The 18310-nt window shown below is 38.4% G+C and overlaps 1 protein-coding gene across 5 annotated transcripts in view; it reads left to right on the top strand.

The window, feature by feature from the left end:
* The window catches only part of PLXNB3 (plexin B3), a 65346-nt gene extending 49811 nt beyond the window's left edge, over positions 1-15535 (top strand). For all 5 annotated transcript variants that reach the window (XM_058167481.1, XM_058167477.1, XM_058167478.1 and 2 more), the window contains 10 exons: positions 203-521; positions 695-798; positions 1698-1785; positions 3103-3272; positions 3925-4085; positions 4224-4371; positions 11749-11813; positions 13112-13187; positions 13997-14071; positions 14706-15535. In XM_058167481.1, coding sequence (XP_058023464.1) covers positions 203-521; positions 695-798; positions 1698-1785; positions 3103-3272; positions 3925-4085; positions 4224-4371; positions 11749-11813; positions 13112-13187; positions 13997-14071; positions 14706-14810 — 1311 coding nt within the window. In that variant the 3' untranslated portion in view covers positions 14811-15535. The remainder of the gene's footprint in view (positions 1-202; positions 522-694; positions 799-1697; positions 1786-3102; positions 3273-3924; positions 4086-4223; positions 4372-11748; positions 11814-13111; positions 13188-13996; positions 14072-14705) is intronic.
* Positions 15536-18310: the final 2775 nt, after the last annotated feature.

The following is an 18310-nucleotide window of genomic DNA, read 5'->3' as shown; positions in this document are numbered from 1 at the left end:
GGGGATGCTGCAATGGTTGTAAGCGTGAAAAACAGTCATAAGTCACTTTTCAGTGCCGTAACTTTGAACGAACAGTTGTAAGTCGAGGACTACCTGTATCTGGACCTCCTGAGGGAACATAGTGCTAGGTATACTGCAGCAGAGCAGGGATTGTTTCAACTGCAGAGAATGAGATTCATCCATTCTGTCTTTCCCGCTACAGGAGGTAGCTGGTGAGCCCTTGTACATGCTTTTCCGTGCCATTAAGTACCAGGTGGATAAAGGCCCGGTGGATGCTGTGACAGGCAAGGCCAAGCGGACTCTGAATGACAGTCGGCTGCTCCGAGAGGATGTGGAATATCGGCCTCTCACTCTGACAGTCTTGGTGCGGGGAGGGCCTGGTGGTGGGGCCGAAACACAGCGTATCCCAGCCCGTGTCCTCGACACAGATACCATCACCCAAGTGAAGGAAAAAATCTTGGACCAGGTGTTCAAGGGTGTGCCTTTCTCCCAGCGGCCTTCCGTGCATTCTCTTGACTTAGGTAAGATACCTCCTTCCTTTAGTCATCCCAATTAGATGAGGTTGGCTAATTTATTTGCATAGTGCTGTGTACTAGATTCTGGCTTCACAGATTGTGCTGTTTGGGGGAAAGGGGAAGACACAAAAGTGCGAGTCTCTTACACTGTTACTTTTCTCCCTCCCGCCCACCCTCAGAATGGCGCTCAGGGGTTGCTGGCCATCTGACCCTTTCAGATGAGGACCTGACTTCAGTCATGCAGAACCAGTGGAAGAGGCTTAACACGTTGCAACATTACAAGGTACAGCGAGCAAATGAGATGACAGGGAAGAAAAGAATGGTGGGGGAGGGGAGAAGCTGGGGCGGAACAATTTCCTGGCCATGTACATTCCCCAATTTTATTTTCCAGTTTTAAGAATACGCCAGCAAATTTCAACAGCAGAAATGCAGAAAATCCAAGTCTCCAGTTTTACCCATCTCCTGACAAGGAAAATGGGTATCTTAAGCTTCCATTAGTACTGCAATGGCATAGTGGCTTAGTACTGCAATGGCATAGTGTTTGCTATTCTAAACTGGAAATCCTCCCCCAATCATAAAAATGTTGCCCCCCTCTTCATTACTTTTCTGCAGACCTGGGCACCTTAAAAACATAAAATGCAGTCCTTGGAAGATAACAGCTATTCTATCTACAACTGCCTACATTAGAGAGTATTAGCTCTCTATATCAGGGGTCTCCAACCTTGGCAACTTTAAGACTTGTGGACTTCAACTCCCAGAATTCCTCAGCCAGCAAAGAGTTGAAGTCCACAAGTTTTAAAGTTGCTGTTGTGATCCAGGCCCAAGTAGGTAGTAGTAAACGCAATCAGTTCAAAAACAAACAGACTGTATTAGAACAGCTGAGAATTAACTCATTCTCAGCATCGTCCAAACTAAATCAAAGCAAATTCTTCATAACACAATTCTTCAGTCTTATCCCCATAAGTCTTATCCCCAGTCTTATCCTGGAGACTTCCCCAGCCTCCAGGACTGGCCCATGTTCTTCCTCAGCCTGATCACTGTCCAACTCCGTTGCCAGCTCCACAGGCTGCTGGCGGACCACAACAGTTGCCAAGCTTGGAGACCCTTGCTCTATAGAATACCAGCTGATACAGCCACTCTGCAGTGCTTCACCATTTTTCTTGTTTGTGGTCCTTTCCGCAGGTTCCTGATGGGGCCACGGTCAGTCTCATTCCCCGCCTTCACAATGATATTTCCCAAGGCACAGGTCAAAACTTCTTCTCTGGAGAAAGTGAGTATCTCTCAAAGTGAAGGCGTGGCTGTGTTCATGCATTGTTTGTAAGCCATAATGTGGGTTCTTTGGGGTTAAATGGATCCAGCCAATTCTGGAACACAGTCGAACAAAGGCAAAAACATTTGGTTTTGAACCATTACTGCCTTAAGTAACACATGATATCTTCTCTACCATCCAGCACTGCTTAACACCAGTGACTATATTGTTTCAAGAATAATGGGAGTTGTCATCAGCACATTAGGAAGGCACCGGAAAGCATAAATCATTCCTCTTATTTGTAATGTTTTGAGATTCCCAGATGTTTCACTGCTCAGATATATAACATTATCAACAGTGATTATGTAGATTTCCTCAGTGATCCAGGCCTTTGTCTACCTTGTTTTTGGCTGCAGTGGCCACCTCAGGTTTCCTGAGCCTTCTTCCTATAGGCCTCATTCTTACCTTCACACTTTTGACTGCAGCTACTGCTATTACCCAAGATTGGGGTACGGATAATTCTTACATCCCAAAGGCAAGATGGCTGTCAGGAAAATGTGGCAAAGACTACCATCAAATATATTACTACAAATTTGCTTAAGTATATAACATTAAAATTAATCAATTCTATTTCTCAATTCCAATTGTTTTTTTTTTAAATAAACCCAATTAAGCGAATTCGTAGTAATATATTGGATGATAGTATTTGGAAAACTGATAAAAAAAGAAATGGAAAAAAGGGAAGGAAGTGGGTTATATATGTAAAATGGTATGAATTAATATCTATAATTGTAATAATGGAAACTAGGGAAAATATTTGAAATTATATTATATTGGGAAAACGAATAGCTATAATTGCAATAATGGAATTTAGGGAAAATATTTGAATATTGTGAAAAGGGAGTAATGGGAAAATATTTGAATAAGAGGATTTAGAGTTGGGGTTAGGTTTTAGAAAAATAATTGATTTTAATTTAAAGGGTTTCAATTAAAAAAAAAGTAATGAGGGGAGGAAAGAAAAATTGACTAGAGATTAGGGCGAACGGTAATATTATGTATATACCAGAAGAAACAAAAGGAAAATAAAATAAAAAATTAGAGAGAAAGAATATTATGGCAAAAAGTGAAATATAATGTGTTGGGAAAAAGTAAAAGCGGTACAGATTTTGACTCGGCCAATACTCTGTTCAGAAAAAATGTATTGTTTGTTTGTCTGTATGTGTGTTTGTTTTGAAAAAAATACAAAACTTTTGTAATTAAAAAAAAAAAAAGGAAAATGTGGCAAAGGAGGGATTGGCTTGTCTTATAGCCAGATGAATCTCACTGCTTCCCTTCCAGACACCCCAATGCTAGAGGATGGAGAGGAGGGGGGGCTACGACTCTGGCACCTGGTCAAGCCCACAGAAGAACCAGAAGCCACAAAGCAGCAGCAGGGCCGACGCAGCAGCCTACGAGAGCGGGCAAAGGCTATTCCTGAGATCTATCTCACTCGCCTGCTTTCCATGAAGGTAAGAGACAAGCATGGGGTTTTTAAAATGCCTCCCCGCAGGCATCCCATTCAGTCCTCAAATGCACAGAGCCTTAGACCAGTGGCTTCACAATTAGACCAGTGGCTTCATAAGAGCTTATTAAGCTTATTAAGACAAGGAGGAAAGAGAAACTGACTTCCTTGAAAGGAAGCAGTTCATACTTCTCCCTCTATATGTTTGTGCTGTTTAGTTCTGCATTGTATCGTGAGCATCCTGGATGTACATTTAGGGTAAATGAGGAGACCGTGCAAACAGTAAGCTAGAACCTGACTATGATAAGGAAAACAGTCATGAGAACAATTTAAAATTAAATTCTGAGAAGTTGCCTTACTCAGACAGAGGTTTCTTAAGATGGCTGCAAAACTTTAAACAAAATTATTCACCAAAGAGCAACTAAGATAAACAAGATCTCTCCTTATGGATCAGCTCTTGGATAAAAAAACTGGGAAGAGTAGAACATGCTATTAAATCAGCTAGGGCTTCCTAGAGGTTGCAAGTGTCAGGAATGCAGTGATGGTGTTGTAATATGTGCAACTTTTAAATATTGATATTTTGATGGCAATTTGCATTTTTTGTTAATTGAACAGCACGTCTCTAAGACCTTTCTTTTCCTCCTCTTGACCCTCCATAGGGAACACTACAGAAGTTTGTGGATGATGTGTTCCAGGCAGTGCTGAGCGTAAACCGCCCAGTACCAATTGCTGTCAAGTATCTATTTGACCAATTGGATGAATTGGCAACAAGGCATGGGGTTACTGAACCCGAGACTTTGCATATCTGGAAAACCAACAGGTGAGATTTTCATGGGCTGATCAGTGGCAGATTTGATCAAGATTGGAGGAAGATAGAGGTTTCAAAGGCTGAAGATTAGCAGCTGGAAGATGTCATGGATCCCTCAATTTTAACATATTTTTTCCCCACCTATTTCAGTCTGCTGCTGCGCTTCTGGGTGAATACACTCAAGAACCCACAATTCATTTTCGATGTGCGTGTCTCTGATAATGTGGATGCAAATCTCACTGTCATTGCTCAGACATTTATTGATGCATGCACAACTGCTGAACACAAAGTTGGCAGGGTAAGTCTGCATATGTGCGCATGGAGTAAACGGGGAGAGAGATCTGAATTTGAGTGCATGTGATGTTAGCGTGCTTCACTTAGGTGAATCAGGGCTACATACTACTGTTTTGTTCCATACCAAACAGATTAATGAAGTCTTGCGCAATCTAGTATCTTCCAGGAAGATTGAACTATAATTCCATTGCCTCAATCTACATAGCCAAAAAGGAGGATTCTAATTGTAAACATATACAATAAAGGGAACTTAGTTTGGGAATGCTAAGAGGGCATCATATATTTAATAATCTGACCTCTTATCTAAATCATTTCTTCCAGACATTTAACTCCCACATTAGTCTTATCATTTCTAAAAGCAGCCATTGAAGAGACATTGAGTTGTTGGGTACTTTTTCAAGTGGCTGCAGCTATTGATGGCTTGAGCTAGAGCTCGAGTTTTATTTTTGCTTATACATTTATTTATAATTATTTCTTTATTTATGTTTAACACTTTTATTAATTTATGCTAGGAGCCAGTTTGAGAGGTTCTTTCTGGACAAAATTCTCTGTTTCATGCTGGTCATATCATTTTTAAATAATGCCTACCTATCATGTGATAACATTGATCTGAGTCAGTTTCATTATTTGTTTCTGGAGGCAACAAATGAACTATTACTTGTTTGTTGTAACCCTCCTCCACAGAAGTAATTTAGGCCCCTAAAGACTCCATCTTGTCAATGATCACTCAGCTCATTAATACTTCCTTAGAAGAGGCTATGGTGAAGTCAAGACTCTATCTTTGGACTGGATCAGTTTTAACAGCTATCAGCTGTTGTTCAGGGTTCCATATTTAGTCCAACTGGTGAAGAAGATAGTGGTGCTATATCTTGGAGAAAGCAGATTATATTTTACTGGATCGCTTGGTGCTTTTGAGAATCTTGGGAGAGCACTTGGGGGCTTCTTTTGCAGTAATTCCATTCCAATCTTTTCAAAGACTGCAAGAAAATAGTCCGGGATATTTATGTTCACATCCTTGGAAATTCTTGGCAGTTCTGCGAAGTTCTCTCTCGTCTACTTCAGTATTTGATATAAAGCTGCCGGGTAATTCACAGGTTTTATGCTAATGGACATCAATATACAAATAATATCCATTTAAAGCTTTACTTTCCTGCAAGTTTAGGATTAGCTGGCTACAGAGCTTCTAAGAACCTCAGGTTGTAAAGTATTCTGTATGACAGAATAAGCTAAACCTAAATGCAAATAAGGTAGTGTTGCTATTGATTCTGGAGGCTGGGTTTCGGGATTTGGGAAATATGCCTGTCCTGAATAAGGTATATCCTCCCATAAGGATACTGGGTCCTCTTAAATTACACCTTTGACATTGGATAGCAACATAACATCTGTGGCAGGGAGAACGATCATCTTTGGCTGATGAACTGGATGTATCCCTACCTGGAGGAGAGAAACCTGGCTTTGGTGATTTCTGCCAATACCTCAATATTGAATTACTATAATATACTAGTTCTGCCAGTTGGTGTGGGGTACTAATAGGGACACTGTATGTTGGAGATGGTTGGTAAAATAACAAGCAAGATGCCACCACTGTACCGATTTTATCTTCTGTTTCTTATCTTTGTACTGACTATATTTAATATTTTATTTATGATTTTAATTTCTAAGTTGCCAAGAGTTGCTTTGCAGAATGGGATGAGTGGCATGTAAATTTAGGAAATAAATAAATATATAAACATGCCTATACCTATGAAGGTAGATGCAAGAGAATGCCCAGATTATCAGATCCCGGCATAATTCCTTATGCAATGTTTTTCTTAAAAAGAATATTAGAGCCTTATGAGAAGAAGTAATACCCAATGAACAAGCAGGTTTCAGAAAAGGCGAGATGGCTAATGAAGAGATTGAAAAAATACATGAAGTAGGCTGACTTCTGTCTTACTGATTATAGCAAGGCCTTCTGGGGAACCATTAAAACTGAGTTTTGGAGAAACAAAATGGTTCAGAATAGTGATGGGACTGGGAGAAAGGCAAGAATGCATATTAACCCAATGGCAGAAATAGAAGAGAACACAGCTGGAATCACTATTGGAGGGCAAAACATTTAGTGGTTTGTGATACGTAGATGGTACTATTTGTAGCTGGTGGTAAAGAAAAAAAAAATGATAGATAGCCTTGCATTCTTGGTTTTAAGAATAAGTTAAAATTGGCATTATGCTGGAAAAGTAAAAATCCTATGGATGGTTGATTATGTGCCATCAAGTCATTTTTGACTCCTAAGTAATCACAAAGATAAATCCCCATAATATTTTTGTCTTTGTTGGTTTTGGCTTTCTTCCCTTCTTGGCAATTTTCACATCCAGTTTTGTTCTGACATCCAGTTTGCTTTCTTCCCTCTTTGTATTTTTGGCAGACTCTTTACCTCCATCCTTAACAATTTCTTTAAATTCATTCTATAATTCCTTGGGTTCTTTAGCAATGAGGTTCAGGACTTCAAAGTGATTCCTGGTGGTTTCCTTGACCCAGGGATGAAGCAGTGACAAACTTAGGTTAGCAAGTTTATGACTGATAGTGACAATTCTAAAAGTAGTGAGCTGTGAAAACTGGATATTGTGAGAAAGAATAATATAGACGCTGAAATTATGGCTTTGGAGATGGCTGTTTATGGTATAATGGATGGCAAAGGGAACCAACCAATGACTCCTGGAATAAATAAACAGTAATTGTTATCTTGCAAGGGCAGCAAGCAGAAACTCGCATACTTTACTTCAGATAAGCAGTATGAGCAAATGACAACTACAACATAAATCATTATTTATTGAGGGAAACAAAAAGAGTAAAAAGACAATAGATAAGATGAATAGAAACTGGGAAATTACTAGAGTAATTATTGGAAGAAGTTGAAGTTGTTAATAAAGACAAGTTAAGATGGTATATCCTAACCAGCACTTGGCTAATTAATTTCAAATATGAATATGACAATTTGTCACATTTTTAATAAATTATTTGGAATTCTATAATACAAGAGGCCTAATGCATGAGCCCAATCCCTTTCCACTTTCAGATCAGTTTTAATGCATTATGCATCAGTCTGGTTTCAAGATGTCATGGATTGGATTTGGCCGGCTTCAAACCCTTCTGCAGAAATGCTGATTTCAACAATCCTTTTGCTGATGATGTGGGAATGGCTTTACTCCCATCAAACTCACAAGTCCATTTCCCTTTCAGGAATTTCTAGTTGAGTTACATCACTTGGCTTAATGCTCTAGATTGCAAAACATATTCTTTCCCACATCTAAAAACTTTCCCTTGTAGATATGTAAATTTATAATGTATTTTTCTCCTTATGTGACATGGTATCTAAAATGATGAATCAAACAATTCTACTTTCAAATAAATATGAATTACATTACATTAATACTACAGTATATTCTTGGGAGATAGTCAGTTGGCATAATATACTGTAGACCAGGGATGTCAAACTCACGTCATCACTGCAGCATCACATGACGTATTGCGACTTTTTCCCCATTTGCTAAATCAGTCGTGGCCGGGGCCAGTGTGACGCATCCAGCCTGCGGACCGCAAGTTTGACAGGTCTGCTGCAGACTATATACTGTTATGCTGCTGAACTCTCACTCAAAAATCAGATAAAATGAAGCTGGTTGAATTAATAAGATTTCCTATTTTTAGTTGAATTTTTTTGAAATCATAGTTTTACTTTTTTTTTTTGGACTTCTTTATCCTACCTTTATTATTTTTTATAAATACCGTAACTCAAAGTGCCATTCATCCCTAATACACCTTTCTCCTCCTATTTTCTCCACAACAATCCTGTGAGGTGAGTTGGGCTGAAGAGAATGACTGGCCCAAAGTCACCCAGCTATTTTTCTTAGCTAAGGCAGGACTAGAACTCCCAGTCTCCTGGTTTCTAGCCTGGTGCCTTAACCATTTGAGCAAATTGGCTCTCAATTTTGTTTGGAACTTGGCTAGATAGGGAAAATGGCAGAAGTTTGATCAATTTGACTCTATTTTTTTAAGAGCAGGCCTACCTTTTCACTATTTCATCAGTGAAATTGTAGAAAAAATAGCTGTGAAAGGCAGCAGTTTGTCAGTGGAGAGGATACCGAGCATTCTTTCCATGGTGCACCATTGCCAGTTAGATTGTCTTTGCCTACAATGAAATAAAATGTAGCAGGATAGAAAACACTCATTTTGATATGAAGTAGAAAAGGGTGGGCAGAAGTTGCTTTTTCGGTGGCTGGGAGAGATGGAGCTTTGCATTTCTGCCCTTGAAAAACAGTCAGTAGCCTTACTCATGTGGCCAAATCTTTTTGTTTTTATTTATAATGTCATTTGAAATTGCCAGAGTGCTTATGGGGCACATCAGTCTTTGTCTCTATATCAGGACTAAAGGATGTTGTTCTCTATTCTTTCTAATATACAGGTAGTCCTCAGTTTGAAACCACAATTAAGCCCAAAACTTTCATTGCAAAGTAAGAGAGTTGTTAAGTTTTTGTTCCATTTTATGACCTTTCTTGCCACATTTGTTAAGTGAATCACTGCAGTTGTTAAGTTAGCAACATGGTTTGGTAAGTGAATCTAGCTTCCCCATAGACTTTGTTTGTCAGAAAGTCGCAAAAGGTAACCACATGACCCTGGGAAACTGCAACTTGAAATATGAGCCAGTTTCCAAGCATCCAAATTTTGATCATATCACCATGGTATGCTACAAGAGTCGTTAGCATGAAAAATGGTCATAAATCTCTTTTTCCCCGTGATGTTGCAACTTCAAACTGTCAGTAAACGAATGGTTGTAAGTCAAAGACTACCTATAAACACTATTTTTCATTTTTCCTCTGGTTATATTGTAATGCAAGAAATAATCAGATGTCTGAGGAATATTATTTATAAAATGCTTTTTAATTTGCCTGGAAAGCCTAAAGCTCTAGAAAGCAGGTGAGATGAGGTGATATTCTGCAAAACAGCTTTTACTTCTCGTTTTTGCTGCAAAAGTTGCTTTCTCACAGTCTCCCATAATATCTTGTAGAACTGGTCAGACCAGACCAACCCTTGCTTGTTGCTTCCTCTTGGGTAACTAAATAATATGTTAGTTCCCTCAGCCTTTTTTTAGCCCTTTTAGATATAGGCATTTTCATTTCATTCAAATTACTGGTCTAGTCTCTTTCTCAAATGCTTGTCCGGCGCATCTGATATTCTGCTACATTTCCTTTCAGAACTGTCCTGCTCTGGTCATCCTAGAAAAATAACTGTTAGAGCTATAAGCACTCCCAAAAAAATTTGTCTGATAAAAGAGGAAGTTCTTCAAATGGGATTCCTTAAAAGCCCAGCTACGAAATATAAATCACGTCAGGCTGACATAAGATTTTAGGCTGCTCTAAACCAAAATAATCTGAATGTGAAACAGGCTGAAATTTGAAATTACGTAGGTATTCATCGGTTCTACTCCCTCTGTGTAGAAATGTTAGCATAGTTTCCCTGCAACGTTTGCAGTGTGATGACTGCAGGTAATAACACATACTGTACCCACTGGAAACTGCAAGTAAAATAATTAAAGTTTCTTACATCTCTTTGATGCTATCTAATGTCACCTAGATTTTTGCTATCCAGATTTGATAGCCTTATCCCTTAACTTTTTAAAGGTTCTCTTAATTAATTAATTAATTAATTAATTAAAAACTGCAAAACAAAGCATCAGCTACACATATATGTATGTACATACATACATTACTTAAGTACTGTATATACGTTACTTACCTGTATACTGCACGAATCAAGAAGAGGGCCGTGAAAATATTTACAGACCCCTCGCATCCTGGACATAAACTGTTTCAACTCCTACCCTCAAAACGACGCTATAGAGCACTGCACACCAGAACAACTAGACACAAGAACAGTTTTTTCCTGAAGGCCATCACTCTGCTAAACAAATAATTCCATCAACACTGTCAAACTATTTACTGAATCTGCACTACTATTAATCTTCTCATAGTTCCCATCACCAATCTCTTTCCATTTATGACTGTATGACTATAACTTGTTGCTGGCAATCCTTATGATTTATATTGATATATTGACCATCAATTGTGTTGTAAATGTTGTACCTTGATGAACGTATCTTTTCTTTTATGTACACTGAGAGCATATGCACCAAGACAAATTCCTTGTGTGTCCAATCACACTTGGCCAATAAAGAATTCTATTCTATTCTTAAAAAAAAAAATGCAAGTTCAAGCTGGCTAGGGAATTCTGGGAATTGAAGTCCACCCATTTTAAAGTTACCATTTTAAAGTTTTACCGTAGTAGTTTATGTTCTATTTTGACTTGTCATGGTAGCCATTTTGCAAATAGCTATGTCTCCCTCCCGCAACCATTTTGTGAGTACATCCATCGCATGCTCTTAAATGTGCCAGTAGCCCAGCAGGTTATTTGTACCTTTCCTCCCTGGATCAGACCATCTGTTCCAGTGCTGTATTCTCAATGGCAGCCAGGCAAGCTCCAAAAAAGCAAGGGGTGAGGCTTTTTTGTCCCCGAACATGACATTTAGCATTACGCTACTGCCTCTTGGCTTTTATTATTTGCAGCTAAGTATCCCTGACAGAGCTATAATTCTCTCCAAATTGCTCTCTTGAAAAGCTATCATAAGCCAGTGATTGCCCCCAGATCTTCTGGAAGTGAAATCCATTGAGTTCGGGGGGTCAATACATGACATAGTCAGAAGTACTTAGGATTTTACACTTTTTTTACCTATTTGTTGGCTGACTCCAGATTGTTTACTTATCTTGTCTCTTTCAGAATAGCAGGTGTTCTTTTTCATTTCTCTCATGGGAATGCCCTTAGCCATATTCTAAATATGGGGAGAGCTTACTGGATGAGTGTGACATATTTAACTTTCCACTGGGGCTTGTCTTTTGTAAATTGCCTGTAGCTGATTTTGAAGGGTTTAATGAGATGAAAGATATATGTTTATATCACTGATGAAGATAACTCTGCCGCTGGGCTACTAGTCGAGATCAGAAATACAATGTTCCATCATCCAGAAAAAATAAATAAAAAACCCGTTCATATTGAAAATGAGTGTGTGAGTAAAACAACTCTTTTTCTTCCTCCTTACAAGCTATTCTAGTTCAGGAGCTGTTTCCCACCCCCTCCCAACTATCCAGTATCCAGTACTTTAATTTTCCCAATTTCAAGCCTCTCAGGTACATTGGATGACAATTCATACACTGTAATTCTCAGTGACTATGGATTTGAAACCTTGGAAAAACTAGAAAAAGAAACATAATACGTGATGCTTGGATATCTTTTTACTCATTTTTTTAAAAAAATCAGTTCCTGTTTTTCTTGCTTTTCTCTCTTACTTCAGGACTCACCAGTCAACAAACTACTCTATGCCAGGGAAATCCCACACTACAAACAGATGGTGGAGAAGTAAGTGTGAACAAAATGTAAAATACTATTTAAAAAACACTCTTCAAGAAAACAAGAGGTGATGATAGGGAGCTGGGCACCGATAAAGAGTAAAAATAAATAAGGAAAGATTACTTTGCAGCTTTTCTGCAAATTAGTATGGTTTCCCTCCTTTTATGTGTAATACTCTATTATTAGCATTTACAAAGGAACAATAAATTAGACAGTGCACTCAGTGGTTTGCTTTTCTTCCCCCCCAGCATTTCCAACAATAGGAAATCTGATATAGCCTGCTCTTTTGGCTTTAGAGATTTCAGACTTTGCATTAACATTTCAGTTTCAAACATTATCTTTATAACCTTAGTAATAATCAGGTATTTAATTAAGACATTGAAAGGAAGCTGACTTCTACAGTTTTTCTGTACTTTGGTACAGATACAACTTTTAACTCTGTCCATTCTGATAATTATGAATTGGCAATAAATCTCCCCTCTCACGTGTAGAACCTTGCATACACATCGTAAGGACTGAAAATCTTTTCAGCCTCCCTTTTGAAATAAAAAGGGAAACTTAACAGCTGGTATCTATCATTTGTTTATCAATACCGCTAGTTTTCAACAAATGCTGCCAGTCTCTAAGAATAGAGAAATGGAGATGGTAAGGGAAAAAACCCAACTACGTATAAGACAGATGGTCAATCAGTGGTAGAGAAAGGATTCCCACATAGAAGAAACGATAATTCCTGGGTATAATTGAGCGCTGAGCTCAATTTTTACTGGAACAAATGGAATCTGGCATGTGGAATGTACTAGGTCAATTTAATTAATGGCTCTTGAACTGTTTTACTTATGTTTCACAAAAGCTTTTTAATTCAGAGATCCTGCTCAGTGGGGAAAAATATATTGACATGTCTAGCCAGTGACATGGCAATATCTTAACATGTCTAGCCAGTGACATGAGTCTGGGTAGCTACTAACAATGATGGGAAGCTCGTGACTTTCCTTGTGTTATTGAACTATACTCCCTGACAAATCTAGCTAGCAAGATTTGACATATTAGGAAAGGTAGTTCAACTGCATTTAAACTACCGTTTTTTTTAAACTTGGCAACTTCAAGGTGAGTGGACTTCAACTCCAAGAATTCTGAATCACCATGCTGGCTGGGGAATTCCGAGAGTTGAAGCCCATTCATCTTAAAAGTTGCAAAGTTTGAAAAACAGTGATTTAGATAGAATAAATGATCTGAAGTATTTATCCCATGAGCTGGTTTTCACTTTTGTCTTTTTACTAATGTTTGCCTTCCCTCCCAAACCTAATCAGGTATTATGCAGATATTCAACAGACTGTTCCTGCCAGCTACCAAGAGATGAACTCAGCCCTGACTGAACTTTCAGGGGTAAGTGCCAATGTCCTCTTAGGCTGGGAACATATAGACCAACTTTTCCCTGTATTGGTGAACACTTATGTCAGCAAGCCTAAAGCTAACATTTGCTTCATACTACAAATAAATCCCACTTGGATGAATTAATAAAAACACTGATAATTTCTATAATACTTCTGCAGATTCAAACTGTGCTTCATGGTTGCTTTTTCAGTAATCTTACACTAGTTCTTTGAAATATAATAAATCCCTCTTAACCCACAAGTGAAGTAGAAGGTCCAGCTTGTACATTACAAGGATTACTTTGGGTACATTGGGTGTCTCTGCATACACACGTCTTATATTTGATGCAGCCCAACAAAGATTTATTTTAAAAACACCTCTTGTTCTTTAATTTGACAGTAGAGACTGCTTAGAACTCTGTGCCATATTATACGGTAGCAGCACAGAGAAATATGAGTTGACTAAAAGTACAATAGATTAAGCATGCGTCATTTGGAATGGGTTTTATTTGAAAGTAGATCACATTAGTTCTGAATAGGGTTCCCCAAAATGGAAACAGGCTACCAGCACACGACAAACAAAGAATTTCTTGGATGGACCTTGAATTGAGAACACTGTGATTTGTGTTCACTTCCCTGATCTGCTAAATGGACAGATATTATAATTTTGTAGAATTATTATAGATGCAGATGGCAAGGGTAGCCAAGTATCTGGACAATTGTATGTATATAAATACAAGCATAAACTAATGGTGATTTGCCTGCACTGATCTAAAAAAGTGATTGACAAAACTACTAATATTTTTTATCTTGTCTTGGCAGAAATATTCCTCTGATCTCAATTGCTTAGTGGCTCTGCAAGAACTTTACAACTATATTAACAAATACTATGACCAGGTATAGTAACACATTTACTGGAACTTAGTCATGGGGAGTGGGAAGACATTACATTGCCTTACACAATATAAGCCGCCCTGAGTCTTCGAAGAAGGGCGGGATATAAATGTAAATTAAAAAAAATAAAAATAAAAAAATTACATGTAGTCCTTGACTTACAATAGTTCACTTAGTGACTGTTCAAAGTTACATCACTAAAAAAGTGACTTATGACCAATTTTCTCACATAAGACCATTGTAGCAACCCCATGGTCACATTAATAAAATTAGCATGCTGGGCAACTGGTTCATATTTATGACAGCTGCAGTGTCCCGGGGTCATGTGATCACTATTTATGGTCTTTTGACAAGCAAAGTCAATGAGAAAGCCAGATTCACTTCACAACCCTGTTACTAATTTAACAACTGAGTGATTCACTTAACAACTGTGGCAAGAAAGTTCATAAAATTGGGCAAAAGTCACTTAACTGTCTCATTTAGCAACAGAAATTTTAGGCTGAATTATGGTCATAAGTTGAGAACTACCTGTAGTTACTGTTGGTGATGGTGGAGATAGGTTGAAAAGGTAGCAAAATTTTTCTGAACAGGATGAGCAGGAATTTAACTGGTTTTTGTCGGTATGTGTTTTCTGCAGATAATCAGTGCATTAGAAGAAGATCCATTGGGCCAAAAGATGCAGCTAGCATATCGACTGCAACAGATTGCAGCTCTTGTAGAGAACAAAGTGACTGACTTGTAACATTCCTAAATCAGCTGTCTACCTAGATCCAACACCACTAACTAGAAACCTAAACATATTCACTCAGAAGTAAATCTTCCCATGTTCTATAATTGCTGAAGAAGGGCAAATAGACCTATTCTGAAAATTTTCCACTATCCATTGATCAGCAACATTTTCAGATGCCAGACATCGCTGCACAATCTCCCTCAGAGGCATCTAAAATAATTTTAAATGGCCACCACACTGCTTCCCTCCTTCCACCCCCAGTGCCTTAACTGCATGGATGCTATAAGGCTCTTTTGCACTTGGTGCTCATTCTGTCTTTTATATAAAAAAAAACTAACTGCAAAGGGAGGAATCCCTGTTTGGAACACTGGCTTTGTAAATAAAAATGGTGTATTTATTTTGGATACCCTACAAGAAGGGTGTCAGATTACAGCGTCCCCCTTTTGAGCAGTGCGCGTTAATGGGCCATTCTGTGCTGGCCACTACAGATTGGGGATTGGGGGAATTTTATCCCTTCCAGACCTCATTTCCTGGCTTATAATGCACTAATATTGCAATTGGTGATAATGCCAATTTTTTAAAAAAAATATTTGTATAAAAACTATACTCTAATTGGTCTTTATTTTAACTCTTCCTATCTATTGTCCTCTCCTCCCCAATTTTATGTATATATGGGAGTCTTCTGCTCTGGGATTGTATTTATTTTAATGACATTTTGAAGAATTAAAAAAACTTTTCAGAAAAATACTGTTGTCTGATTTACTTACAGATTCTACAATGGGGTTCACAATTGAATGCAAAGTTATTATAATCCATAATCTTTAATATGGCAGAGGCAGAAAATTATGAAATACACAGAGAGTAATTATGTTTAAGAATATTTTTTTATTAATATTCTTTCTAGTACTTTATCTAGATATAAAAGATATTCTATACTTTTCTATATCTTTTCTATTAATTTTTAAAATTGCAGTTATATTAATTGTTTCCCAATTCTTGGAAATAAATAAAAACTGATCATCATCAATTTCATATTGGAATCCTTTAAGGATCCTGAAGTAGGCTTTGTCTAGATCTGGAAATACATTTACCTTTAATTTGTCAGTTAGATATATAATTTTAATCTCTTGTTTTATTTGCCCAAATTCATCTGATTCTTCTCCTTAAAAGATGGGTCAAGAAGTTGCAGGCAGCAGTGAAAGGGGAAGTTGTAGGTTTCTTTTCATTGGAAATGTTTAGCAGAGGTTGGATCATCATTTGTCAGGGATGTTTTAAACTGAAAAACTAGAGGGTAGAGTAGAGGGTTGAGCTCAAAGTCCTAAAGAACCTCTCCAAACTTTTTTTTTTTAATTTACATTTATATCCCGCCCTTCTCCAAAGACTCAGGGCGGCTTACAATGTATTTTATCATTCTATAATGGTGATTAGTGACAGTGATTAAGATGAAAGGCAAGAGCTTTGGTCAGGGAGAGCGAACAGGTAATAATTGAGCAAATTTAGACCTTTATCCATCTCTATTCGACATGCAAACATTATTTCTTTAAAAAGTTGAAGGCAGTCACTTATGCTTATTGACCATGGATGTGTCAGCTTTGGAAGCCATACTAGGCCGGAGGCTTTTGCGCTGCCACTTTCTGCTGTGTGGCAAAGTAGGAGGGGGGGCGTTTAGTAGAAGGGGCCATTAGACATAACAACATTCTTCCTGCCGGTCAAGGTCAGGCCGAGCCTACATCTGGAGAAGGAGTGGTCGGAGTGCTGTCTCGACATAGGACGGTTGGCGATTGGAGCATGTGATCGGCAGAGGGGTCAAGGGGTGGTGGTTTTCGAGTTTGTCGTATTAAGGAAAAACCCGGCTCCCCAGTGGATCATTCCACTGAAGAGGGACAGGTCTATTTTTGGGAACCAATCAGGATTATATTTGATAATTTGGCAGAACAGTATTCCTAAATAGGATGTTTGGTGCCTGTCATGATTATAAATCTTTGAGAAAACTACAAGGACTAAGATGTATTAGTATACATGTACATATGCATCAAGGCAGAAAAATAGTTGTGAAGCAGATAAATCATTATCAACTGTCAGTGACAATGGTCATAAGCTATGACTATTAGGCTAGCTTGGGAAGCACAAGCTACATACAATTTCCAGCATGTTAATTTCCAGCATGTTAATTTGTCTACTATAGACAAAGAAATCTGGAGACGCTGCAAGTATTTCCCCAAAGAGAATGCCCACTCCTATTAGAGATGAAACATTCTTAAAAAGCAAAGAGTGTAAGATAAAGATGCTACAAAATTGGGACTGACTTCATATATTTTGGGTAACTTACCATTACAGTACTTTCTTCTGGGGTTATTCAACCTTTTAGTCTATCCCAAGCCCAGGAACTGACTGGTTGTCTTCCAGTTACGTATTAAGGAAACCCAACTTCACTTATTTTTGGAGCCCAAACAAGATCAGTTGGGGGCAGTATGTAAAAAAAAAAAAAGCAAGAAAGGTATAAAGGCCAATTTCTTGTAGCCGATGTGTCATGCAGAAGAATGATGCCTCTGTTAATGATTTGTAATAAAGCAATCCTTAGGTGATCTTAGGTAACAGTGCCCTGTGATGTCAGGCTGGCCACATGACCGAAGAAATGTCTTTGGACAGCGCTGGCTCAATGGCCTTGAAATGGAGATGATCACCACTCCCTATAGTCGGCAATGACTAGGTGGAGAAAAATCTGCAGTGATACCTTTTAGCTGATCCAAGCCCTACTACAAATATGTGCCTTCGCATCGTCAACTCTTAAGTGAATATTGCATAGCTTGAGTTCTTTAGAATGGTCTATCCCCAGCCTGGTCCTTCAGTGCCTCTATCTACTAAAACACAAGTGATATAGTATTATTTCTTCACTAACTTCTTGTGATTTCAGTTAAGAGATACTGAATGAACTAATGAAACATATTACAAATTCAATAACAAGACTGAATTTGTATTCAAAACATATTACAAATTCAATTACAGCATCCCACAAGACCGAAAGTATCATCCTTAAAGACTTTTTCTGTATGAAGTTAAGTTGGAAAAGAGATGGAAAAGTGTAGAAGCCAGATATCCAGGGCATACTCAGGAACCAGGGTGACTTGACCTTCCATCCTTCCAAGGTCGGTAAATTGAGGAATGAGATTGTTGGCTGACACTGTAAACTACTCAGAAACTGCTGTAAAGCAGGAGGTCTCCAACCTTTCTGATTCTGTGGACCAGCTTCGGTGGTAGTGTGGAATGGTTTTGAGCATGCAACCTAAATCCTGCTCATGTGCAAATGAAGTTTTGTGAGCTTGCCTGCTGCTTTGGCAACCTGATTCCCAATGGACTGTCAGTCAGTAGTGGTCCGCAGCAGAGGTGGTATTCAGCAGGTTCTTACCAGTTCTGGAGAACCAGTAATGGAAATTTTGAGTAGTTCGGAGAACCAGTAAATATCACCTCTGACTGGCCCTGCCCCCATCTATTCTCTGCCTCCCAAGTCCCAG

Source organism: Ahaetulla prasina, chromosome 2 (assembly GCF_028640845.1).
Source record: "Ahaetulla prasina isolate Xishuangbanna chromosome 2, ASM2864084v1, whole genome shotgun sequence".
NCBI lineage: Eukaryota > Metazoa > Chordata > Lepidosauria > Squamata > Colubridae > Ahaetulla > Ahaetulla prasina.
This window is presented reverse-complemented; position numbering and strand designations above follow the sequence as displayed.